This window comes from Drosophila elegans, unplaced genomic scaffold (assembly GCF_018152505.1).
Source record: "Drosophila elegans isolate 14027-0461.03 unplaced genomic scaffold, ASM1815250v1 contig_183, whole genome shotgun sequence".
NCBI lineage: Eukaryota > Metazoa > Arthropoda > Insecta > Diptera > Drosophilidae > Drosophila > Drosophila elegans.
In genome coordinates, this window is record NW_024545550.1 from 5,388,215 (window position 1) to 5,414,383 (window position 26,169).

At 37.1% G+C, this 26,169-nt stretch overlaps 3 protein-coding genes across 5 annotated transcripts; 2 read left to right on the forward strand and 1 right to left on the reverse strand.

Annotated features, from left to right (window-relative positions):
* Positions 1 to 2,009: 2,009 nt before the first annotated feature.
* On the forward strand, positions 2,010 to 11,559 carry LOC121466868. 3 transcript variants are annotated; one of them, XM_041707637.1, is made up of 3 exons: positions 2,010 to 2,214; positions 2,836 to 3,102; positions 11,302 to 11,559. In XM_041707637.1, the coding sequence occupies exon 3, from the start codon at positions 11,394 to 11,396 to the stop codon at positions 11,553 to 11,555; it is 162 nt and encodes a 53-aa protein (XP_041563571.1). In that variant the 5' UTR covers positions 2,010 to 2,214; positions 2,836 to 3,102; positions 11,302 to 11,393; the 3' UTR covers positions 11,556 to 11,559. The 3 variants fall into 3 exon arrangements, with proteins under 3 accessions (XP_041563571.1, XP_041563572.1, XP_041563570.1); XM_041707638.1 differs by having other exon boundaries at positions 2,010 to 2,186; XM_041707636.1 differs by having other exon boundaries at positions 2,010 to 3,102.
* Positions 7,924 to 10,285, reverse strand: LOC108143411 (purine nucleoside phosphorylase). The gene has a single exon (XM_017267802.2). It carries the CDS (start codon positions 8,969 to 8,971, stop codon positions 7,967 to 7,969), a length of 1,005 nt encoding a protein of 334 aa, XP_017123291.1. The 5' UTR covers positions 8,972 to 10,285; the 3' UTR covers positions 7,924 to 7,966.
* Positions 11,560 to 11,889: 330 nt separating the features above from the next.
* LOC108143410 (sestrin homolog) lies at positions 11,890 to 25,556 on the forward strand. The gene is made up of 8 exons (XM_017267801.2): positions 11,890 to 11,980; positions 20,061 to 20,246; positions 22,670 to 22,852; positions 22,919 to 23,321; positions 23,774 to 24,092; positions 24,156 to 24,339; positions 24,697 to 24,807; positions 24,878 to 25,556. The coding sequence occupies exons 1-8, from the start codon at positions 11,930 to 11,932 to the stop codon at positions 24,962 to 24,964; spliced, it is 1,524 nt and encodes a 507-aa protein (XP_017123290.1). The 5' UTR covers positions 11,890 to 11,929; the 3' UTR covers positions 24,965 to 25,556.
* The last annotated feature ends 613 nt before the right edge of the window (positions 25,557 to 26,169 follow it).

Sequence of the window (26,169 nt, forward strand, 5' to 3'; positions counted from 1 at the left end):
TGGGGCATGGGTGGGGTTGGGCGGATACGGAGAGTTGTAGAGCCGGAAAATGTCTCTATAGAGTAAACAAAGCCAGGGCCATGTCTCTATGAAATCTTTTGACGAGCTTGATAAACAGTGGATATTCTTTATATGGAATATTCGAGTATCCCAAATCGATACATTGAATCCTCTTAGTTTAAAACAAAATACTCTTATTAGCTGATTATAAGTTAAACTATTATGTCTCCTCTAAGAATCTAAAAATGGGGTTTAACCAGTATGGTTAACAGCTTAAAAGACAGCGGTACTCTCCAATTTATTTTTTTTCAGAGGTTCCACAGAGATTTTTAGAGGTTAAAATATTTTATAAAGGTATATTAAAAAAAGAAGGTCTGTTTTTCAGAGCATGTTTTCCGACATCAATCTTTTAGTGAGTTCGAGTTACGGAATTTCGACTGTGGACCTTTGCTTTACTTTGCTTGCTCTGTGTTGACTCGCTAGAAATAGCGAGAGGGGGGCGGAATAGTGAAAGGGGGCCAGATAGGAGGGCGAGCGACTAAAAAGTGTTGATAACTGCGTATACATTTGCATCCACCAACACTGCGACGCACACACTCACACCCAGTTTTATAGGCCTCAGCCATTTAAGAGTTCAATCATTTGAAGCGTCGTTGTTGTCGCTTCGTTGTCAATGGTTGTTATTGTTGCCTATTCCATGTGCTCTTCACATATGTTGAACAAAAAATTTATATATGAACCGAAGAGACAGCAAACACAGAAAAGCAACTGTACATTTTGATTAGGTCTATAAGGTCTTAAGAGTACTCTGTAACGAAATACTTAAATAATTAAATAGTTAAATACTTCATTTTTATATATATCTATCATAGACTAAAAATATAACACTCAAATTCCAATGGTTGTAAAAAATATGGTTGTTAAAAGTATGCTATGATGAATTCCGGATGTTATGATTACACATTAAAATATTAAAAATATCTATAAGAATGTTATTTTTATTAATTTGTTGATGAAAATTTATATTCATTAGGCCATGATAAGCAGATAAAATATATATGTATATTATGTATCCTATCGAAAAATTAAAAAAGGAAAATCTCACTAATTACTTTAGAGTAGCAAGGAAACGTATTTAATCCGATCACAGTGGCGGCTCCATGTTTAGGCTGTTGATGGGGAATAAGGGCGTCTTAAAAAAATATTTTTTAACCATACCATCCTGTTTTTTTTCCCGCGCATGCTTGATCGTATTTTGTTGTAGGGTATTGCATGCAGAGTAACCCTTGACAACAGCAACAAAGTAGATGCAACAAAGCAACGGCAATAACAACAAGAGCCTCAAAACAGAAGCAACAAAAAGTCAAGCAAACGTCTCTCATGCGCCTAGTGAGCCACTCCCCCCTCCACCGCCAGCGCCCCCACCAACCAATTCAACTGTTGTCTGCCTGTTGCTGCTAAGTATGCTCTCTTTGTCCCAAACACTCCCTCTCCCGCACTCTCTTTCTCTCACTCACTTGCTTGTAATAAGCTTACACAGAAAATAAAAATAATTTAAATCGAAAAATTCGTCGTGATATTCAATTACTACTAAAATCCACATATCAAATCACCTTTAAAAGGTCTCTTAAAGTATCTAACAAAATAGCTGTTTTAATTAATTAAATAATTTTGAAAGACGACGTTTTATACGAATTTGAAAACAAAAAAAAATTGAATATATTGTATAACCGAACCAAGCCCAAACGGTATGTGATGCCCTCAGAAATTTATTAACTACTAAAATATCTGTTTTTATTTATTGACATTGTTGTAAGAACCTTTTAGGCTCCAGAGGTTTCTGTGCGATTAGTTGGAGTTAAAAGTATTATTTATTATTAATGTTATTTTCCCCAGTGTGCTGTGCCGAGTGCTCTTTGGCTCTCTGTCGGCGTCAGCTGTTGTTGTTGCACTGGGGGCTGCGATACCAGCTGTATCGGCAGTGGATTTCGGCTGTTTCGTTTCGTTTCATTTTAAGTTTGTCGCTGGCCGCGTTCGGTTGTCCGGCTAGCTAGATAGCCGCCACAGAAAAATACGATAACAAACGACCGATATCCCCTCTCGCACCACACGCAGCGGAAGATCGCGGAAAATCAGAAAACTCCGAAAAACATCGGATAAGCGTTTTTATTTTGTTTACCCTTTCGGTTCGTTCTTATTATTTTGTTAGTTCTGGTAATTTTCTTTACGTTACGTGTGCTAACACAAGAAAGAACAAAACAAGACGGCAAATGCAGGCGTCAAAGATAGCGCCAAAAATAAAAAAAAACAAACTGACAAAAAAAGCAAAAATCATTGTTATTGCATGGAAAATTACTACAGAAATTTCTTGCAAAAGCAACTGCCAATAAAGCAAAATAAAAAAAAAGCAACTCAATCCGAAAAAACAAACTAAAAAATCAAAACCAAAACTGAAACTGAAACAACAACAAGGCAAGAGCATAAATTAGATTGGCCTCATAGACGAATAACAACGAACTCGAGCCGCGTAAACAAATTAAACGATGCTGGCCATTGTTGTTGCTGCTGCCGCGGTTCAAATTTAAATATAAACTATTATTGTTATCTGTGTTTGCCGTTGTCTATGCTTTCGCGCCAAATGCAATCGTTTTGGGGGAAATTTCGTTTGACTTACATAATTAATGAGTGGGCAAGAGCATAAATCAAAAAATCGGCCAAGAATTATTTATGAATTCGAGCGAAATCCCATGTCGCTTCACACCCGCACAACTATTTCTTTCGCTAGCTTTTCATTTCAAAATTGCTTTTTTGATCAAAACAATATTTCATCCACAGTTGTTCGTGTTTTATGTTTGGACCCCAACCTCTTCGTCGATTCCCAAGGGAAAACAGACTACAATTAGTTAATAAATGTTATGTGTTATCAGAAAACAAGGGAGAGAAAGAACTCACTCTAAAGCGGTTTAAAAGACAAACAGAAAAAGAAAAATAACGGTGAGCGCACTTCCTCCCAGTCTCTTAATCAAATGAACCGAAATTTAAAGAGATTACAATTATCGCGTTTAAGTCTATGAAGAGAGTTTTAATACGGAGAACAAACGGGTAAGTCTCAAAATTCAATCTGTAAAAATATCTCAAAAGTCTTTATTTTTTTGCACTCCTGACATAAAAATAATTCCCATTACTGAACTATTTTCAAACAACCTTTATGGGCGCATCTTGTCGTTAAAAAAGTACTTTCGGATGTCAGTAAGAGGCTTTTAGGCCAAAAGGATTGTTCCATTAGAGCTTGAAGGGCAAAAATGTTGGCAAAAAACAGGAAAACACGAAAAAATGTTTGCTAAATATTGGAAACACCGGAAAAAAATTTGAAACTATTTTCTAGTTTGGTCAACTTTGAAAAATGTTTTAGCCCTAAGCCGAATTTTTAAAAGTGAAAGTATTGAAAATAAAATAATTTAATTTTCAGAAACTTTACAAAAATGTACTTCCTTTTTTATAAAAATTTTTTTTTGTAATATTTCAAATGTTATATGGTCTAAAATTGTACACAAATATCAAACTATAATCTTATTTAATAAAACTATAAATTTGAAATTTATTAATGCTATTATTAGACTAAAATGTTGCTGGCTATTTTTGCCTGTGCATAAAGCCGGTACTGGTTGGCAGCTTACTTGCAGATTCTGTTTCAATTTGCTGGCATTAGTTCGGAGTACCGCATCCGAAAGTCCGCAAAAAGCATTGGCAGATGTCATATGTGAGGTCTGCGGTTAGTTGGCCAGTATTTCTCCTCGAGTTTTCAGTCCAATCCCCAGGGCCAGGGACTTTTCGGATTGACTGGCTGTCACGGTAGCAACAGGTTTTGGGCCAAAAAAAGTTCGATTTGGCGCAGCCAAAAGTGTAAAGAAATGGAAGACAGTCGAGTGGGGTTGAGTGTTTCTTATTCAATTTTAACAGGCTTTGATTTGCTTTGGCCACACATTTTCGAGTTGAGGAAATTGGCACTTGACCTACCGCACGAGAATCTAAATTAAGCAGCATGTTCGGTGAGCGTTTCTCCCTCTCTTTTTGCCCCAGTCATTTGCTTCATACAGCAGTTTTCGGTAAATTGCTGAAGGCATTTGTTCATTTGGTTGCTTTCGGTTGTTTACCGCTTCCATTATTCATTTGTCTGGCTTATTTCATCATACTTCTGTTACTGCTTTACCATCTTCCCCTTATACTGTCTTTTAAACTTAAGTAATCACACGAACAATATAGAATCTTGCTAATAAACACATATGTTGATTGGTTTGTTAAATATATTTCATTAGTAGGATGTACATGACATGGTATTTTTGGACATACATTCGCGAATGCGAAAACAATACAATTGATACAAAAACAACAGAAAACAAAATAATAAAATGCTGATCCTTTAAATTAAAGCCCTTGTTCCGAAGTGAATTATTTTTAATACCATCACGGCGTATACGTAATGCTTCGAGCCGAAAAGAATTGAGGAATGGTTGGCAGTTAATGCCAATTATGATAAACGGTTGCTATGTCGACGCGCTGACACACAGATACTTCACACACGGCCACTCTACACACAGATACTCACGCACACAGTGCATTCGAGCAACTGTTGCTCGCGGGCCCGCTGAAGTTGCTGTTGTTTCGCTGTTGCCAGGCGCATTAAGATTGCTGGTTCCCTGTGCTTGTTGGCCAGTGTTGTGTGTGTGATGGGAAATCACTTGAACCGGCGACAGAGAGGGCAATTGATATGTGTTTCCCATCAATGTTGCTATTAATTTTAAGCGGCTTTCGAGCGGTAAACTGAAACGTTATGCAATATTTCCCGCAATCAAAATTTTGAATTTAATACAGGACCAAAAACCCTTTAAGTGACCTTTGTCTATTTAAGCCCATAAGCCCATTTTGAAAGCAGTTTCACGGAAAGAAAAACTGGAGCCTATGTCTTTTATCTAAAAATGGTTATGTGTTTGAACGAAAGACAAAAAGTATTTAGTTAAAGTTGATCAACATAATTTAAGATTTAGAATATTAACGGTCCAAAATTTACTTTTAAAATGTATTAATTCGAATAACTAAAGCTTTAATTTAAATATTTAAATAAGAATTTATTTACTAGCCGCAAAACTTAAAGTAAATAGAGCATACAGTTTTAAAATAGCTTTATTTGTTTTCTGTGCACTACTTGCACTACGACTGCTGCTTAAATTATAGTCACTTCTATGGGCGCAAAACGAGGTTACTGAACTTTCAGCAGCAGCAACAACAGAAAACGCAACACCAACACCAGCCGGAGCACCAGCAGCAGCAACAACGCAAGCTGCAACACAGTCCGTCTTAGTTGGTTTGCCGTTTATTTTGTGCAATTTTCTAGTTTTCCTTATTACAAGTAGTCACACACAAACTGAGCAATTACCATGTCGATTTTCCTACGCTTCAAGCCCAGCAACAGAAACGAATATTCCGTTTGTTCTACAGCTAAAGGTTATTCAATCCAAGCGGAAAACTTTCTCTGTTCCTAATGATTTTGCATTTTCTTGTATCTTTACTTTAGTTTATTATTAACTATATTTCAATAATTTCAATTTAGTGGAATAGAGAAAAATTTAAATTTCACATTTGCAGCTGCTTGTTACAAGCAAACTCTTCAATTTATTTTAACGAGTAATAAATGAGAAAGGCAAAAACAACACCTAGTTTGTGGGTATATCAGCAGACTTAATAAAAATTGATTGGGTCGATTTTAGTCATGTTAATATATGAAAAAATCTAATCTTAAAATATTGTTTATGGTGGGAGATGATTAGACCTAGCAACAGTCGACAATTGTATAATAATACCAGATTTGCCGTGCAATAATTGCCGCTGCGTGGAATGGGTATCAACAAATCAATATTACAATGAAAATGCTATTTTTTTGTGCGAAAATATTATTTCCCACAAAATAATAAATTTTTGAATTATTTCTCCAATAATTAATTGAATCAAATGGGATACAAATCCAATTATGGTATGATTTAAATATTTTTGACAACTGCATTTCAATATAATTGTAATGGTTTTTGCTTTTAAAATTACAGAATTGAAATGGACTTCTTAACCATTACTTGCATCTCTTGTCATTATAATTAGCATTTGTTTGCTGTGTCAGTTGATTGAGCATTGGACGCATTTTTCGCAGATTGGTCGGCATCTGCTTGCCATTTAAATTGCGTCAGCCGCAGATCAGAACCCTGTTGACGATTAAATTGCCAAGCCAACGGGCAGATGTTGCACCCAGCGGCAATTGAAATGCCAAAACTATGTATCTACGTATCTTAGTATCTTTGTATCTATTCAGATATGCATCTGTGAATCAGCTGGCACCGCAATTGTTGGCACGCTGTTATTCACGCACAAATGCCCCGAATGTTTTTGATATTTAAAATTAAATTGTAATGCCAGTGCACTGAACTGGCCCAAAGAAGCCACAGAGCGATAGGAATTTAACGCAGTCAGAACTGGTGGCAAATTGCATTTAGTTCAGTTCAGTTCAGTTCAGTTTTCCAACGCGTTTTCAATAAGCACATCGCATCGCATGGTGTCAACGAACTGGCCGCGAATAACTCATTAGCGTAATGCCACAGGCCGAAACATTGAGCGAGCCGCACAAATCTCAATCGAGGGAAATCGGTGCAAACCGGGGAAAATCTCGCTTTCTAGCCTGTGATCGCGCAGCTAAAAAACAGAAAAAAAAACAAAAATAAAAACAAAAACAAAAACAAAAAACAGAACGAGCAAACGTAAAATACAAGTTGCGAGGCAAACAGCTCGTGGCTATCGCTGCCCCCCTATATATGCACTTATATCTGAGCAATCAGCGTCAATAAGCGAGCGCAAACGTTGTTCGTCATCGCATCGCATCGCATCGCATCACATCGCATTACCCGATTGCTACTGCACCGCCACAATGGCAAATAATAAAATTAGCAACAATGACGAACAAAGAAGAAGTCGCAGCGCAAGTTTGTAATTGTCGTTACAAAATAAGGCTAAACTGCGGCAAGTTGGTTGAAAGAAATATATAGCGTGCAATTTCCATTGTAACTTCCTAGCTTGTTGACAATGGGGATTGTTATTGTAATGCAATAAATACGTGAAAAATAAGTGTTGAAAAAAATGATAAGGGTTTTAATGACCTGTATATTTAGAATACAAATAAGAGTATAATTTTATTGTTTGCTGACAGACTTTAGATAGATTTTGGTATATTTATTTATTTATTTCGAATTTCTGAACTTTTCTTTTTAGTTTGAAAATTTGAAAAACTATTTTTTAAATTTGTGGATAATTTTTATTGAGATAAAAAATTAAGGGACTTGCAAAATTTATAGTTTTTTTTGTTGACATTATTTTTCAACATAAAATCAATAAAATATATTTGGACTTTAGTAAAAATAGGAAATGCTTTTAGGTGTAGTCTTAATATAATAGATAGATTTAATGTGTTTTCCACCAAAGTTTACCTTCTCTGCATGCCAAAATAAATGTGTTGCCTCAAAGCAACAATGTAGTTCGGGTTTCATTCCTTGCTAATTGCCATAAAATGTAATTTACAGATGGCTAAAATTGTACATTTCGGCCACCTAAGCGAGCACATTACGTATACGGCCAGTGTGCTGCGATCCAAGCACTTTACGCTTTTTATTGCTGGCCATTTGGGCCGTCCATTAGACAGCTTGACACCGGGCACACTCGCACCTCACGTTTCCCAACTCACATCACGCTTGTGCCCCGCGTCACAACTCTTCTTTTGCGGCAACAGCTGCACCTGTCACTATTTCCGCGTTGGCAACACACTTGCTGCAACAGAACAACAACAAAAAAAAAAAAAAAACAAAACAAAAAAAATAGATAAATAAGGCGGGGGCTTCAAGAAATCTATTTTCGGGACGGGACGAATCGATCGTCAGCGCTCTTGGTGCATATCGTAGAGTAGGCGACCAATCAAATCGCAACAGGCTTGCACTCTTAGCGGTGAGACCTCCATCGGTTCCTTATCCTCGGTCCTTGATGATCTGTGATCTGCGTCTTTGTCACCTTCCTCAGCGGGCTTATCGTTGGCCGCCCAACTGATTATGACAAAGGAGAAGATTTTCAGGCCACCATGCCGGGCGGCTATAACTTCGGGCAACAAGGACATGCCCACGGCATCCACACCCATTGTTCGCAGTGCTCGCTCCTCGGCCAAAGTTTCATTGGCAGGACCACCCAGGCAGGCGTAGACGCCACGGTGCAGGAATTTGTTCAAGCCAATCTCCCGGCCAATGTCGAGACCCATCGCCAGCAGGTCCTTGTCGTAGGAGTCGACCATCGAGAAGGGTCGACTGCCAAATCGCGGATCACTTGGCCCCTCCAGCGAGGTCTGATCCATCATGCCCACTACATTGATGTGGTCTTCGATCAGCATAATATCGCCCAGGCCGTATTGTTGATTCACAGCAGCTGCCCTGGAGGTCAGCATGATGGTCTTGACCCCGCACAACTGCATCACGCGAACGGGCAGCGAACAGGTGGCCAGATTGTAGCCATCGCAGGAGTGGAACCGATTGACCAAAGCGATAATGGGAGCACCCATCACGTTGCCCACAACGAGGCTATCATTTGCCTCAATGCCGGCGGGAAAGTTGGGGATATCCGCGAAGGGAATGACCACCGGTTGCTCCACCAGGGAGATCATCGAGCCCAGGAAGCTGCCGCAAATCAAACCGTATTTCGGACGAATGTGACTGGTTTCTATGATATATTGAGACATGGCCTCCACTTCTTCGTAGGGGTAGAACAGGCTCTGGGGCGTCGGGATCACCAGCTTGGGCTTCCTGCGTTCCTCCTCCTCCTGCAGCTGCAAAAGCCGACGGGCCGCCATTCGCTTGGCAATTGGTGACCGGCCCGAGCAGCAGTCGATGTTACACATTATGGCCAAGTTGAGGTCACCAAATTGGCGGCAAATTTGGAATTTTCTATCTACCACCAAGGAGTTGTAAAACAAAATGTATATTATGACTTTTAAGGCATAGAATGTGGGTGCTTTCAATTTTTAATTTAGTTCCATTATTATTATTTATGTAAGCAGATGACAATGCCTTTTAAGTCATACCTTAATTAATCCTGTGGAAGTGTGAGTCGAATAATGCGAAAAATAAAAAAAAAGGCATAGTCTGACTGAAATACAAAGGCACAAAGAGACGGCATGACGTCTGTAAAATGCCTGGTTGATGCATTCCGAACTCCAGCTGTGCATTGTCGGATGAAGTTTGGTTGGCAAGACTACTACCAAACAAATTAAGGACGAATGGATTTAATTTTGCATATTTTTGAGTCACATTCGCTCTTATTTTGTCGTTTACGTATCAGTATTACTCTAGTTACAGAATCTCTTTGGTTAATTATTTTAATCGTAAACCGATTAATTTCACGTTTCCTCAAAAAAAGTATGAAATTTTCGTCCTTTGTCCCTAACAAATATATAATATACAATTTAATGGGTAAGTTTTTTGTTAATTTTCGTGTTTTGCATTCGCTAAAATTAAATCAAAATCCGTAAGCCCTTATAAGCCAGTGGCAAGATTGAATTTATTTATGTACACAGAAGCAAAAAGTGTTTTTCGGGTTTCGGGCACGCCCATATTGCGCCCCCAAAAGGATGGGAAAGATGTTGTTTAACATGTTTACCATGCGTATACGTGATAATAACGCTCATACGCATGGCGGCACATCGTCAACGCCCCGACAGTTGGCTATTGTGGACGGCGTTCAATGTCACTTCGTGCCAGAGTTCGTTTACAGCATCCATAGTATATTCCACGATGCCAGTGGAGTGAGTGGATAAATTAAATACGTCCATACATAGCCGACGATAAACAAGACCCTCAAGACGAGACTGAGATGAAGCTGAGAAGCACGGAGAGAAAATTTCAAAAATATCCGATGAATATCCCTTCTTTAGTTTTTGAATACATATAGGTCCAGAAATAAAAGACAATATGTTTATCGATTTATCTTTATGAAATAAGAGGTAGAAGAACAAACAAAAAATTTGTATTTTCTTTCTGTGCATCGACAGTCTGGAGTGTGCTGGTATAGACTGGAGTAGGCCGAGTTTAGAATCAATATTTTTGCTAATTAGTTGGGCAAATCAGTGACAACTTTGCCTCATCCATGTTAATACAGTCGCATTTGTCAACGAATCCAGTGCCCAGCTGTTCGCAGCCGATTTGTGTGACTTTGAGAGATTTTGAATCGGTGAAGCGTTTAGTATGCTCATGACTTTGTCGATAATAAAATATTATTAATAGGAAACTTTGTAACGTTGTTTATGTTATTTGAGTGCGCGCCAACTTGGTTGGGTTACAAAAGCAGCCTTTGTTAATTGTTTTTCTTGATTTGATTGTTATTCCAGTGCAGCCACCTACAATGTCAGAGTCACGTTTACATAATTCGCTTTGATGACGATGTCTCGATTGCCTCGTTGCGGGGCCAAAAACCGCAAAAGATTATCCAGGCTTGTAACTCTATCATCTGTTTTCCCAGCCCAATTCCCTGCTCTCTATTTGTTTATTCCGCTGAATGCCTTGTTTCGGATTGTTGTGCCCATTGTTTGGCTTGTTTCTTTGTTTGTATCTGTTTCCCCATTTTCCGTTTTTTTTCCCCGTGTTGTGTTTTGTTTTGTTTTGTTTGGTTTGCCGCTGCTGTTGCCGTGGCTATTTGTTTGTCACTTTGCGTCTGGCTGCCAAAAATGCGCTGTTTGCAGTTGATATTAATTTCGGTTTCACATTTACCTCGTCGCTCCATTATTGCCATTATTTTATACTTTTTGTCGGACTCTCACCTTGCCCCAGGAAGAGGAGCAAACTCGTTTTAACCATTCCCAGTTCCATTTTCATTTCCTGCAGCCCTCCGCTGTTTGTTTACCAATTTTTTGCTGCGTTTCGCTTTGTGCTCGATGTTTGCTTTTTAATTTTTGGCATTGCGCGATTTTGACGCTGTCTGTGTAGGCTACACACTCGTACCCGGGCCAAATGTTCACAGAAAAACAAAAAAAAAAAAAAAAAAAAAAAAGAAAAAACGAAAGCAACCAAAAGCTGAATATTTTGACTGGCATTTGAATGCTAATTGAAGTTCGCGAAGAAGATTTGAGCGGCAAAACGAGTTGTTGCTGTGGGAAGCTGATATGATATGATATGATATGATATGATATAAAGATCACCATTGGCTAACGACCTCTTCTCTCTTTCTCTTCCGCAGTTAACAAAAGTAAAACCATCGAAATCAACTGAGATTCCGGCGGGAAAATTGCCAAGTGCAAAGTGGAAAGGTCATCGTGCCCAAATCGACAAATGAAAACCAAAAACAAGATCAGCATCAACAGCACCAACTGCCAATGCTTTTGTCACTCGAGTCAAGGAACCGCAGTTATTGATGAGAAGAACGTACTGAGGATACACAGCCATACGTACAAGTGCTTGAATCACAATCCGCGACCTCGGATACTTGGCTAGTATTGGGAAGCGAAAGAAAGCCACTAGCAGTAGCTCAGCCCACCGAAGATAGCTGATTTTTTCGCCCAAAAACCCACTTTAACTGCCCTGACAAAATCAAAAGCTGGAGACCCTGAACAGCCGCCAATAAGCCGAGAAGAGAAAATCTGGTTTGGCTTTAAACCGATCCGCGGACGAGCCTCCTCCTTTGGTGCATTTCCAGTTTAGCGTCGCTGCGTTTCGTTGCTGCTCCACTTTTGTGGCTCCATAAACAAAGAGCCAGGCCAGAAACTGGTTATTTCTTTACTTCGATCGGATCTGCAACGACTGACTGCGACCTCTGATTCCGACTCCGATTTTATATCCAACTTGGACCCGTACTCTCTGCCGGACTCATGTACTACGCTGTTGATTACTACGCGGATATGGGACAAATCTCTCAAGATGTAAGTAAAGTTCATGCCATTGATAGGCAAACTCAATAGAGCAATTGCAAGATCTAGTAACAAATATTTCGTTCCAAATTTTACTTTAGTTCTAACATACCTTATTATTATTATTAATTCACGTAAACGCTTTTTATAAATTGTTTGGTCAGAGTGTCAAAAATTATAAGTAAAATTGTTGTTTTTTAAAGTAACAAAAATTCCTTTTTAAGGTTAATTAAAATTGCTGAGTTATATAATAACTTCTTAGGACGTTGAACAATAATAATTAACAAACTTTTATTGTACCCAAGAGAGATATTTATTCGAGGTTTCTCTTTTTTTTTTTTTTTGTTTGCTGATTAGGCAGATTGCATGACACTTCAATGTTGCTGCCTTGGTTTTAATAACCCATAACTTTCATAAGGCACTCCGTTTTATATGCTTGTTTACGCATTTGACATCAAGTAGGAAAACAAGTGTGGTCACAACATGTTGCTGCACATTGAGTGAGTTTCTGAAACTATTTAATTAAATGATTAATTAAACATTACAATGGGTAAAAATATTATTATTTTCCCAAAATAAAAATGTAATTATGTGTATGCGTTCTGACGTTTCGGTTTTATCCAACTGAGATATTTACCAAAGCTGAAATGCACATGGAATGCAAACAATGGTTGCCTTATTTGTTTCCCAACGTTGAAGTCTGATATATGTGCGTAAGCAATTATTTTCCTGGACAACATAATTAACTTTTCCGGAACAAATAAACTTAAAACCGCACTGTAAATATGAAAGAGTGCTGGGGGAGAAAATAACTCGACTACGGAATGTTATTCAAAACAAGAAACAAAATTTGCATGTTCTAACCGTGCAATAAAAATGTTTGTTTAAAAAATTCGGTACAAAAGTTTGTGGCTTACATATGATGCAGCGAGAAACAGCAAATAGTAACGCGGTTGAGTTTGGAAAAAAAATTTTAACCAAACTACAAACTTTTTATATGCGCAATTTTTTTAACAGTTTGTGTGCGGGGAAGGAATGTGTAATTTTTTTTAAACCTTTGATAAGCCCAGACAGCATGGAATATTTGTTGTACCCCTTTTTTTGTTTTTATTTTTCTCTTATGGTTAGATGTAGAGCCAGCCAGAGCTATAAAATAGATAACACAAAAGCTTGCGACTCTGGTATTTTATTTTCATTGCGAATATGATTGCTAAACTGGGTCAGCTAATCAGCAAATTGATGCAAATGTCCAGTAATTGCGACTTGAAATTAATTAAATTAGAGTATAGTGGAAAAAGAACAAAAAATGTGGGAATAATTGATTAGGCGCACAAACAATGAGCCACAGATGTTGTTGTTTTCTAATATCATCAGCGACCATTGTAAAATGACTGCCAGATGTTTGAGTTAATCTAATGCGGTATAATATATTATTAGCATGTATATGAAGGTAGTTGTGTATGTTAAACAACAATGAGTGTAAAAATCACCCAATACTTTGTTGCAAATAATTGAAATAAAGTAATTGATTTTTCTTTAGATATCAATACAAAGTAGTTAAGTAATTGCATTTATATTAATTAGTTAGTAAAATTATCGGTTAACCTTGTAATAAATTAAAAATTAATAAGGGTTTTATGGCTATTAATTAAATATTTAAAAGGGACTATCCATTTTATGGCGTAGTGTTTATCATTTTGTTATTTGTTTGTATAATGAACCATAAAAAAAGTAGTTTTTATATGTGGCAATTAAGACGAATAATACACAGCTCGAATTCGTTAATTTATTAATTTTTTTTTAAATATAAATTTAAATTTAATATAAATATAAGTAAGTAATAATTGTTCTTGTTATAGGATATTAATAAAAGTATAACATAAAAAAAAGTGTACGAAAGGTGGATATATCTTTCGTTACAGTTGTACTTTAATTTGTTTTGACAATGCAGCTGCAGTTAAATCAAAGTAAAAAGTAATTTTAATTATCATTCCCCGATACTCAATGACAAAGAACATCAACAGCCAGCGGCCATCAGCCATCTGCGGCAGGCAAAGAATTTTATTTACGCAATGAAAATATAAATTGTATAAAAATACTGAACGCGGGTGATGAAAGGGAGGGGGGAAGGGGTCGGTGAATTCGCTGGGTGTTTTTTTGGGCGGTGGGGGTGGTATGTGGGTGGTTGGTTGTGGGTTGTGGGTTGTGCCTGTGCCAGTCACTCAGTCAGTCACAGTGGCATGAGAGCAGAATCAAAATAAACAGATGTGCGCCATTCGCACTCTGGCAGGAGTCCAAAAAGGCTTTCGCCTTTGGCTAAGTGGCAAAAGTGACTGATTGAGTGATTGAGGGACTGAATGAATGGCGCGATTTGATTTGAATCAGAAGCACAAATGCAGAAATGCACTTTGGTGGCACCCAGTTCGGCAAGTGTTCATGATTTGTCTCAATTTTAATAGCGGAAGTCACGAAAGTCGAATGCAAAACATTAAAATAAATTGCTAAAATACATTTTAGTAGAATCATAGCCATCACAAAATAAATAAATCAGTTTCGCAATGTTTATTTAAAACACACAAAAACACACTTCAATTAAATTCAGAAGTAATTAAATTTAATTGAATATGCTCAAATTTAAAATTTTTAAAGCAAAGCAGACATATAACGTAACTCAAAATTTAATTTTTACTGTAATCTACACTTTTTACAATTAATGTGTTACTAATTATTACTTTAAACATTTATTTCATCTTATACAAATTTTTACAGTGCACTTAGAGAGAGTTCCTTAATACACAAGTTTATAAATGCCAACCAAATATTCGCTATAATAAAAGATTTAAAAATAGCGATATCTAAATTTTTAAAAATAGTGCTTGTGAGTTCATTAACCCATTTCTCGTATGTTAACTGCTGCATTTGTCAGTTTATCGTTCCTTACTGCGATTTGCATTGTTCAAAGAGGTCTCTTATCAAAGAGCGTTATCTTCCGAAGGCAGTGTACACTATATATAGAAGTAATGTACACAAAGACACAATTTGCAGACACTTAATGCGTACACACGCGTGCATGTGGATATATATTACAGACGTTGGTGTAGACCTAATAATTTGCCACACTTTGTCATGATTGTTTGCCATTTGCCATTTGCCAGTTGCCGAGCTGTTGGCTGTGTTGTTGCACTTTATCAGCAGACAAAGTGTCGCTTCGAGTGCCAGACAGCTTTTATTTAGGTATCCGAGGTTGGAAAAACACGTACCGCCCACCCACACAAACCAAGAAAAACACGCACACTCACCTACCGATTTAAATATGTTACATATTAACAATCGTTGGTAAACAAGAGATTTTGTGAAGGCAAAACGCACAGTGAATTTCTTTTCATGTATATATCACATGCTAAATTGGCTTTATTACTTTGAGGCAATTGCCTATATTAATTACTGTGTTAATTAATAAGATGTGGTTTATTATTGTTTATGTGCTTTCATATTTAAGATGATTTATGTTATGTTTGTAGGGCAATTGTAGTTTTATGATTTAATTTTACTGTTCTTCACAAAATGAACAATTTGTGCAAATTTTTTTGAAGTATTAAAGCTTATAGAAAAGCAAATCATTTACAACAAACTGTTACATTTAAGTAAAAAGAATCAGAGCTTAACACCACACAATTTACCAGATGATGTTATTGATAGTTTTTCTTCCATTTGTTGGATTTAATAAATAAGCCCCGCGATATATGCAAATTGAAAAAAAATAATATTACACTTAGGGGCACGTTTTAACAGATGCATTTATACACTCATGCATACGAAATGTACTCATATGTATATGTTACGAACTATAGAAAAAAATAGTTTATCACGTCTAGACAAGTCTCTTTATCTACGCACACAACCAAGCACTTAGTTTTTTATTTTTATTTTAATTTTTGTGTCGGGTGAGTACATATATGAGTAAGTAGCCCTCGAGTCACTAAAAACACATGAATAAAGTGCTCAGGTGAACGGCAGTGATAAGCCCTGGCTATAGTCCGATTTGGTCGCCAAGGGGAAGAATATACCTATACCGATTAATTTTATATATTTACTCAAAGTAGTTTATTAAAAGACAAGCTATTTGTAGCTGTAAATAATCATAAGTGTTTAAATTAGAAACTAGTTTTCTTACATATATTTTACTTTTGTATTTCTTTATGAAATAATTAACGAGTTATGCAAATTAAAAGTGAGAAATCTTTTTATCTTAAAGCTTTAACTTACATTAGTTTTCAATTGCACTTCTCATAATTAGCTTGCGAAGTGTGAGTTAATCCTAACGCGTAATATTTTAAAACGCTTTTAATTTTGATACATTTCAATTTATGTTTTACTTTTAACAAGGTTTGTTTTCTTAACAAAACCTAGATGTTTGTATACTTAATTTGTATATTTTAAAATATTTATTATTTTTTAAGGTTATTTTAGGCTTTAAAATATTTTGTTTAGATGTTCTTGTCTTTTAGGTTTTAGAAACTTTTTAACTAATTTCTTTAAAATTGGTTTTACTTGGACTTCCATTAAACAAACATACATTCATTTCGGAAAGCGTGCATACTATTTTCATTACTTAATTTTTTATCGCGCTTATTTGCTTGCTTTATTGTTTTATTTCACGTTTCGCATTTTCATAGATTTTGTTTGCCGTCGTTGTTTTCAGTTTGCATTTCTATAACACCTGACGTTTTTTCCACTTTACTTGTTTACTTGCTTATTGTTTGGAGTCCACTCTCTCTCTCTCTCGCCCTTTCTTTCTCTCTCGTTCTCTCCCCCTTTCTCTGCCATATAGGTGTCTCCCTCGCTAGCATTCTACCATTTATGCTAATTTATTTGCCTGTTTACCAGCTTTTGTTTTAATCTGTTTGGGGGCCGTGTTGACACTCACCGCGCTTGTGAGCCACAGAAAGACAATGAATTTCCAGAGTCATTTGGGGCGGAGTTGAAATTACAGTTAATTTATTGTTATTCCCGCCGCTAATTATGCTAATTTATTAATTTGGCTTAGTTTGCGCTGCCGTTTTTTCGCCAAAAGGAAATCAAAATTAGCTTACAACAATTAATTGCCCGTAATTAACATAAGCCGAAGAGCGTAAAAAGTTGCGTCGTTCGTGCATCCGGCAGATACAAATTGCCAGTTCCACCGTACGGTGAACACTTCGCACACCTCCGCCCCCGCCTCCGCTCCCGCCTCCTACTTCTCACGCCCCACTGCAAACATTAGCATTCGGCGGTTCTACATTATCTTTGATTTTAATCGCCACGCTCCATGATCTCGCACGTTAACAGTTGGCGCGGAAAGTCTTCGCTCGGCAGCAGATTGATTGCGGACACTGGCCTCAGTTTTGCTCTTCAATGGGTTAAAACGACCCCATTATCAGTCACAGGAAATATTCTTGTATTTTAGTTATCAATAAAATTGTTTTCCGTCGCAATTTCAGTTTTTCTGTTTAAATAAAATTAAAATTTGTTAAGGTAACTGAGCCATTTTTTTATAAAACCGTTTAGGGGTCTGCGTTACACAACATATAAATATTTTTGTATATTATTAGCCGATTGCAAAATGGGGCGCATTTGTGTTTTTAAGCAAATTAAAATAAGCTAAAGGCTTAGATATTTTCTACAGTTTATTTATCCATACATTTTGTATTAATTGTTATACGTTTTTATATAAATATTTTAAAGTAATAAACCTAAGACACAAAATAATACCAACTAAAACTTAAGTCTCCAAAAATAAATTATTGCTAAAGCATACATTGTTGAATCGTTATTATTCAGATATATTTTATTTCAATTAAGCATTGAGCATTTCATATACATATGATGATAAGTGTTAGTAGATTAAAGTGTTAATCAAATTAAAACAGGAACATAACCAAGCCTTGGTGTCGAGTGCTTTGATTAATAAACCTAAAAGCTTACAAAGTGGGTGGTTTTTGGAAATGCACCCACATGCATTGGAAGTACGATTCACTTATCACGTATACGCCATGGCAGACGAACAGGTTTTACCAACGAATGGGTAGTGGAGATAGAAAGGGGAAAAGGAAAGCCAGAAAACAGTGAAAAGCTTCGTGCCAATGTTACTTTGCCGGCACACACACTCACACAAAAACACTCAGAAACACACAGTAACACACCTATACCCATATGGAGGCTTAGATATGGATATGCACTATAAGTGTACATGCCCATTAAACTTGGCCTAAGCACCGTTCAAAGCTGCTGCCCGGACTGGATTGGGTCGTCGTGTGCTGTATGTCACAGAAACTAGTTTTTATTTTCCAAACGGGTTTCCCCATCTCTTTCGCTGCCCCTGCGTGGGTGTGGGTGTGAGTGTGAGTGTGAGTGTGCCAATTTGTATATTTATGGATTCCCAACGAGAACCCATAATGATGAAAATGTCAACACACCGCCATTTGCATATCACTGCGACTCACCCTTTTAATTAGCAAGTGTAACCGGCCAGTTTTAGAGTTTGGCAGCAAGATTTAGGGGTACAACGTTTTAGTTTGTCGATCTGCATACGCATAAATCACATTGATTAATAGCGCTACTCTTGTTTATGCGTTGTTCGACATTTGTTATGTCCCAAAGTGGCAGCTACCAAGAGACACATCTTGGACATTAGAATTAATTAATTATGTGAAAGTGATGGCATTTCGTTGGGGGAATTTAATGATTTAACGACGAACGGAGTAAATCGTTCAGTTATCTGATTAAATATGAAATTAGCACGCATATTTGTAGGCGTGGGTGCATCCCACTTGGAATTCAAGAGCTCATCGCTGCCCATAGTTGGTGTTTTATAGGTGGGTGGAGTCTAAGGTTGAAGCTAAACCTGATATTAATGGTTAGCATTGAATATCGGGTCTGGGGCTGTTTACTGGGACTTGCCAGCAGGCAATTATGCATGTATATTAAGTTACCTTTTTAGTCGGCTTTTCTTAGCTTCTCCATCGCTTTTTGTGCCATATCAAGCACATCAAGTATACGACACGCTGGACAGCCAACTCATTGCGTCCAGGAAAATCTGCTGTTATCAGCAAATTATAAGCGCACACACATTGGTAAAAACTGAAACTATAAATACGAGTTGTTATTAGTAGTTGATACCTTTGTGAATCATGTGCAATAAGAAAATGCCTGGCAATTAGTGAATGTAAAAGAAAATCGGCTTTGGTGAGCTTAGGGCTTCACAAGTGCTTTGCAAAATGTCTTGTGCACCTGCAGCTGTTGAATCTCCTGATTGCAAGACAACTGGCTATTGATAAGGGGTTGGCTGCTATGGCAATCGGCCTTTGACGTACAACAATGAGTGTCGGAAATCAAGTGAAGCTTCAACAACACGCAATTTTCCTTCACTCTTTAGTTAAATTTTATTAAATTCCTCATTTCATTATGCGAACAATTGCCTTCCTGCTCGTTTCTCTTTGGACTTCCATTTCAGGCGCAATAAGGCACGCCTGTTTCTGAGAGGGAAAAATATGCAGAATCTATGTTCATGTCATCTGGACGTATACGTGCTGCCTGACAAAGACCGGGACTTCAATTCGGAATTTTGGGGAAAAGAGAACTCTGCCAGCGGCATAAAAGCCAAGTCATGCACACCATTCTGATTCTCGTTCTCACAATTTTCTGTCTCGAACAGGGAATTAGTTTTGAAAATTTTACGCACGGAATTTCGTTTACACATGCTTTGCTTCATTCAGTTGTGACAATTGGCATGGACCACATCTCGTATACGCAATACGTTTGTGGAATTTTCAGTTGCAAAGATTTTATTACAAAGAAAGTAAATAACTTTAAACAAACATAAAATGCGTTTTTTTTTTCATGTTATTCGTTTTATGACGTTTTAATTTTAAAAGAAAGAATGAAAGTTTTTGCCAAATAAAATGTTTTGATTTTTGAAAGAATTTGAAAAGTCTTATGAACCACAAGATCCAATTATAACCAATAATTAAGTTTTGAAATATTTAGAAATTTCCTACTTAAATATTTATTAAGTTACTATAACGTGTAACTATTAATTAATATTCGTTTTCAGTGTTTCGATGCAATGAAAACCGGAAAATCTGACCTAGAAATGGATGAGCTGGATGATTTGGATCAAGTCACCCAGGTGATTGGCTACCATCCCCAGTTCCACGATCACTTTCTGCGCACCCAGAATTTCATTATGAAAGGAGACGGACCGCTGCCCAATGACTACAGATACTATTTGGCCATAATTGTGAGTAATGTAATTAGTTATAGTTTTTATGAAAACCAGAATCCCTGTTATTGAATTTACGTTGTTGGCAAGCGAGCATAGAACAATAGCCGTTGATTGGTCCAATAGAAAGCTTTACCTGCTGTACCTGAATAGAAAATCCAGTGGTGATGAAGCGAATTTTGCATTGTTAGACTGAACTTTTGTTAGGAAATCTATGCACAGCACGTACCGTAAATCCTGTATACAGAATCATAGGCCCGAATGATGCGTTTTGGCGGAAATCAAATCCACCTGGACATGGGTGCACCACCCTCATTTGGGGAGATAGCGGCATAAAGCGGAACCCAATGAACGTTGCAGAGGCTTATCAATTTCATGGCATGCAATGCGTATCACTCCCTCCTCGTTGGCAAATCATTAGGCTTTAAGGGAAAATTCAAACCTGGGTATCAGGCACCCTTCTGCCATAGAACTGCAATACTACTGTACATGCGAGGTCGCCCTGCATTAAATTAAGCTACCTCACTCAAAGCGGCAGCTTAATATCTTCGGCATTTCGATAATGGTTTGCGTTTTCATCCCGAATTATAATCTCTGTGGCGGGATATTACAGTTAAACGAAAAATCATAAGCAAAAGAGTAATAGAGTAAAAGTACTTTGTACAACTGCAACAATGTAAAATTATATTACACCCTACATTATAAAAGGTTATATATCAAAGATTGGTTATTAATTAAATCTTTATTTATTATTAATTATTAATTTATTAATTTAAAATCTTTTAAAATTTGAGATATACAAAAATTTAAAAGGTTTATTTGGAAATCTTTTATATAATTTGGAAAACTTTTTTAAATTTTAAAATATATTAAATTATATATCCACAGATAAACAAAAAAGTGAATTTTTAGAGCGAAAAATGTTGTTGGCTTTAAAAGTGTAATGACTCTGATTGAGTTCAGTTTCTAAAAATTTCAGTCTCACAATAATAAAGAAATTAAGAGCCCTAATAAAGATGATAATAAAATAAAGTTGGAGAGTAAATGCGTAATTAAAATTGATTTATGATATCTACTAGATACATTCATTCAATGTTAGCTTTTCCAAGATGCAGTTGAGAATCCAAAAGCCAGAATACTGAAATCGCATTAATTAATTATTTCACAAGTTTTCCCAATTGTCGTTCTGGGTTATTTGGACAAAATGAGTTTGCTTCTTGGCCCCCTAAATATAATTTATGGCCTTTGTTGTGCGTGTGCAATAGTCGTAAACCCAATAAAAACTATATGTATTTGCTGTTCGTAGTTGACATGTCGGTCGAGGGTCTTTGGCACTCCGCATTCTATGCGGTGAATAATAAACATATAATATTAATTCATGTCAGAAAATTGGGAACAATTTGCGTTTTCCACGTTAGATTGAGATGCTTTTTCGGTATTTTGTTTTCGGGGAAGGAATAGTGCACCCAAGTGTCGCCTATAGAACGACGCAGATTCTCTCAACGCCTTTGTCTAGATTCGGGCCTCGGCGAATGTAAAATTATTTAAGATTTACGATGGCATGTCAGGGCATGCCACGATGCCATGATTCTGCCTGCCTGCCTGCCTGCCCAAGTCTCATTAATGACAAACAACAAAATAATACAGAAAAAAAGCATAGGCAAAACGCAAGACAAACAATGGGCCTTTTGCTCTCAATGCCCAAGTATTTGTTGTTTTGGGTCACAAACATACCGACACACACACACACACACACACACACACGCAACGCACCGCGATCAAAATAAGTTTTCACATATTTTTAGCACACATTCAGGTGGTGGCATAGTTGAAGTCAATCTCTCCCAGGTCCCGCACCCTGGGAGATTTTCGATTGTGGGTCAGCCGAACTCACACCACCAAATGCGGGGGCTGCGGGGGGGTTGAGGCTGGGTGCAGGGGGCCAAGGTTAGAAGATCAAAACAAATTACGTAATGCCTAGAAAAATGTTAACTGGGCCCGATCGTCTTCCCTCGCAGCAAAAAAAAAAAATAGTTAAGCCACATTGGTCATCGATTGGGAATTTCAGTTTCAAATTAAAAGAATTTGGGAGTTTATTTAAAATTTGTACATTCCAAAACTCAGAACTTTCGAAACCTTTTAACGACTTTCATAATATTCAAGAAATTATTAATTAAGCATCCAAGTACTTTGCTAATGGTTTCTTGCTTTCAAACTTCATTTGAACTAAGCTTTATCAACATCCACCGGAAAGGGTTAAATGAAGAACTGCAAAACTTTTCCTTATGAAATTCTTTTCGAAGAAAAGGGAAGAGGTTTTTAATTTGTTGCGGCTAATCCTGTTCAAAAACGGGCAACTATATTCAAACGAAATGGCATTTCGAAATAAGGAAGGATTTTATCTGTGTGCTCACATCCTCACTTCTTTTTTAATACCCCAGGCAGCTGCTCGGCACCAGTGTCCGTATCTGGTGAAGCGGTACGAGAAGGAGTTCATCAACCAGGGAGGAGACAGCGCCTGGCTGGACGGCCTGGACTTTATACCCGCCAAACTACGTGCCATATACGATATCAATAAAATATTAGCCCATCGTCCGTGGCTGCTGCGCAAGGAGCACATCGAGGTGGGTGCATTTTTCATTTTTTGGGCAACCGAAAGAGGGAGCAATGAAAGTTTTATGATTTTTCAGCGACTCACGAAGGGAAAGAATAGCTGGTCGCTGTCGGAGGTGGTGCACGCCATGGTCCTGCTATCGCATTTCCACTCGCTATCCTCCTTTGTGTTTTCCTGCGGCCTCACCCAAAAGCTGGACGGGCTGTCTAGTCCCAAATTGAAGAGTCCGCCGGCGGTGGTTGCGCCCCATGAGCCGGCAATCCTGTGCCACCCGAGCGCCAGCAGCAACCCCACCATCACCATTTCCCCCAGCACGCCGTCGGACCCGCAGAAAACCGTACTGGCGGAGATCTCGCTCAACAATGCAAAGCCGGATTACAATAGCCAAACCGCAGCGAGCAACAATGGAGGAGCAGAGTCCGGCTCTGGAAATGCGCCCGGAGGTGGATCCGATGCTACGGCCCTCAACGGATATTTGGGTAAGTGACTGACTGCCAGTTGTTGCAAGCAAGCTGAAAAGTTGAAATAAGTGGTTGGTATACGCTTATATATGCTGATAAATTGGAATTATCTTGGTCATTTTTCGGGTTTGAGGTTGATGTTTTTCAATATTTTGATACAATATAATATGATATTATATAAAGCTTAGTGGTACGATTCGATATTTAAAATCTAGAACTTTAAGAATGTTGAGATAAGTAAGACAATTAAACTAAAATTTTATTTTTAAATTAATATAATAAAATTTGTATGCCGCAGTCTTGTGTTTGATGATAAAATGCAAGCATAACATATTGATAAAGAATTTTTAAATTGAATTCTTTATCAATTTCCATTTAAAATTAAATTCACAAGTGGTGACTGCACTCAAAAGCAATCCAATAAATAATATTTTTTTTTTAATTCCCGACTAATTGATCTGTAATTACAGCCACGGCCCAGCAGTTGCCGCAGCAGCACGGAATCAGCGTGGAGACGCTGATGGAACGCATGAAGGTCCTGTCCCAGAAACAGGACGAGTGCAGCGAGGCCGAGCTGAGCAGTCGCTTCCAGAAAGTCGAGCAGCAGACCGCCGAGCTGGCCGCCGTGACTCCGGAGGCGGCTGTGGGCGTGCCAACAAATCTGTCGCATTACGTGGACGATGCAAACTTCATTTACCAGGACTTTGCCCGCCGCGGCACCGAAAACATCAACACATTTCGCATACAGGACTACTCCTGGGAGGATCACGGCTACTCGCTGGTGGACGGGTGAGTGATAGCTCTTTGATTATGTCAATTTTCGCTAAAGAGAGGATGTTCATTTCATGCCAGGCTGTACAACGATGTGGGCACCTTTTTGGATGCCAAGTTTCGGGCCGCCTACAATCTGACCTATTGCACCATGGGCGGCATCAAGAATGTGGACACTTCCAAGTTTCGTCGGGCTATTTGGAACTATATCCAGTGCATCTATGGCATTCGTCACGATGACTACGATTATGGTGAAGTGAATCAGGTAAGATAAGTACTTAAAACTGGTATAAGGTTTAATTAACTCTAGACAATAATGATAGAAGATCATTTTCATGAGCCGAATTTGGCAGAAAAGTCTTCATTTTGTAGTTTGTTTTTGTTCAGGTTTTAAAAAGATTTAAAAAGAATAAATTGCACCAATGTTGATGAAAATAATGCTAATTTGACTTTATAACAATATAAATGTTATTCAATGTGCCAGAATAACATTTTTATTAAATAGTTTCAGATATTTTAACGAAGTTTTTTTTTTGTTGACACTATGACTATTCGATTAATTGAAATTTGAATTTCTGGGACAAATTTATTGAACATATCCGGAATTTTTAATGTTTTTCAGCTCCTTGTGCGTCCTTTGAAAATGTTTATTAAGACAGCCTGTTGCTTTCCCGAGCGTATTACAACCAAGGATTATGATAGTGTGCTGGTCGAGCTGCAGGACAGTGAAAAGGTGAGTGGATTTTTTCACGTTTTGTTTGTATACAAACATTAATCGCTATTATCTGATATCTGGCCAACAGGTTCATGTGAATCTAATGATAATGGAAGCCCGCAATCAGGCCGAGTTACTCTATGCTCTGCGCGAGATAATGCGCTATATGACTTGATCTCATTAAGTGAATAAACATACGTATATATTACACACCCACATACACGAACCCAACAAAAACCACTCAACTACACCCACACATATTACACAATACACAACATACATGCATAAAACATTTTGTTATTTTGAGAGTGCATAAAAAATTCAGCGAAAAAACGGAAACGGATACGAAATCAGTAGGATCTGAAAAGGCAGGAATTAAATACAAAAACCCCGAGTTTAATACAATTTGTGAAATGAGAGAGATAAACGTTTGCTTTTCGATGTCAATACATGTGCTAAGCTTAAATAAGCAGCAGTTAATAGTCATTCAATATCAGTGTCCATTAAATTCATGTGAAACGTTTACTACTCAATTAACAATTAACAATAGTCTGTGTCTATGGTTAGCCAACACGCAATTTAATCACGTATACAAACAGCCACAATCCAAAAATGAAAAACATAATTGTTAAATTAAGCTGAACTCAAAAACAAAACTTTCTGTCTGTTTCCTTTTCGTGAATGTGCAAGCAATAATCACTGTACATATGTATTATGTTTTGTTTAATTATTTTAGCAAAATAAATAAAATTTTTATTTTAATTAAATCGACTTTGGTTTTCTTTTGCCCTTGATGTTACTTTAAGTTAATCTTTGATTTCTCTTAAACTATAATTGTTTTCTTTATGTTTAGTTAGTTTTTGAAAGACAAAATCGGTGAATTAAATCTTCGAGCTTTTGATGGAGAGATAATAAATATAAATGTCTATTTTTCTAGCATTTAAAATCAAATAATCCAGTGACTGTAATGTGTTATCGCATCTAAAAATTAAAGACATTCAATGTCCTAGATACAGGAAACGACACAAATATTGGGTGATATAACCCAGAAATTATTCATATTTCAAATAAATAAACAAAAAACTGAACTAAGAATTTAATCACAAATTTTGCTAATATAAGAATTTAAAAATATATTTACTTCAGGATAGGGTATTTTTTGCAACTATCCAAATTGTCTGAAATGAATAATGAACTTAAGCTTTACAACTCTATATCTTTAAGCTTCCTTAATCTTTCTTTGCTCATTTTCCACTTTCAAGTTGTAAGATTTGTTAAGCAAAGGTACATTTATTATTAATATAAACCAATACAATTGCTTTTTGAAGTACCTTTTTGCATTTATGTAACATAGATATATTAGACATTTTTGTCGAGATG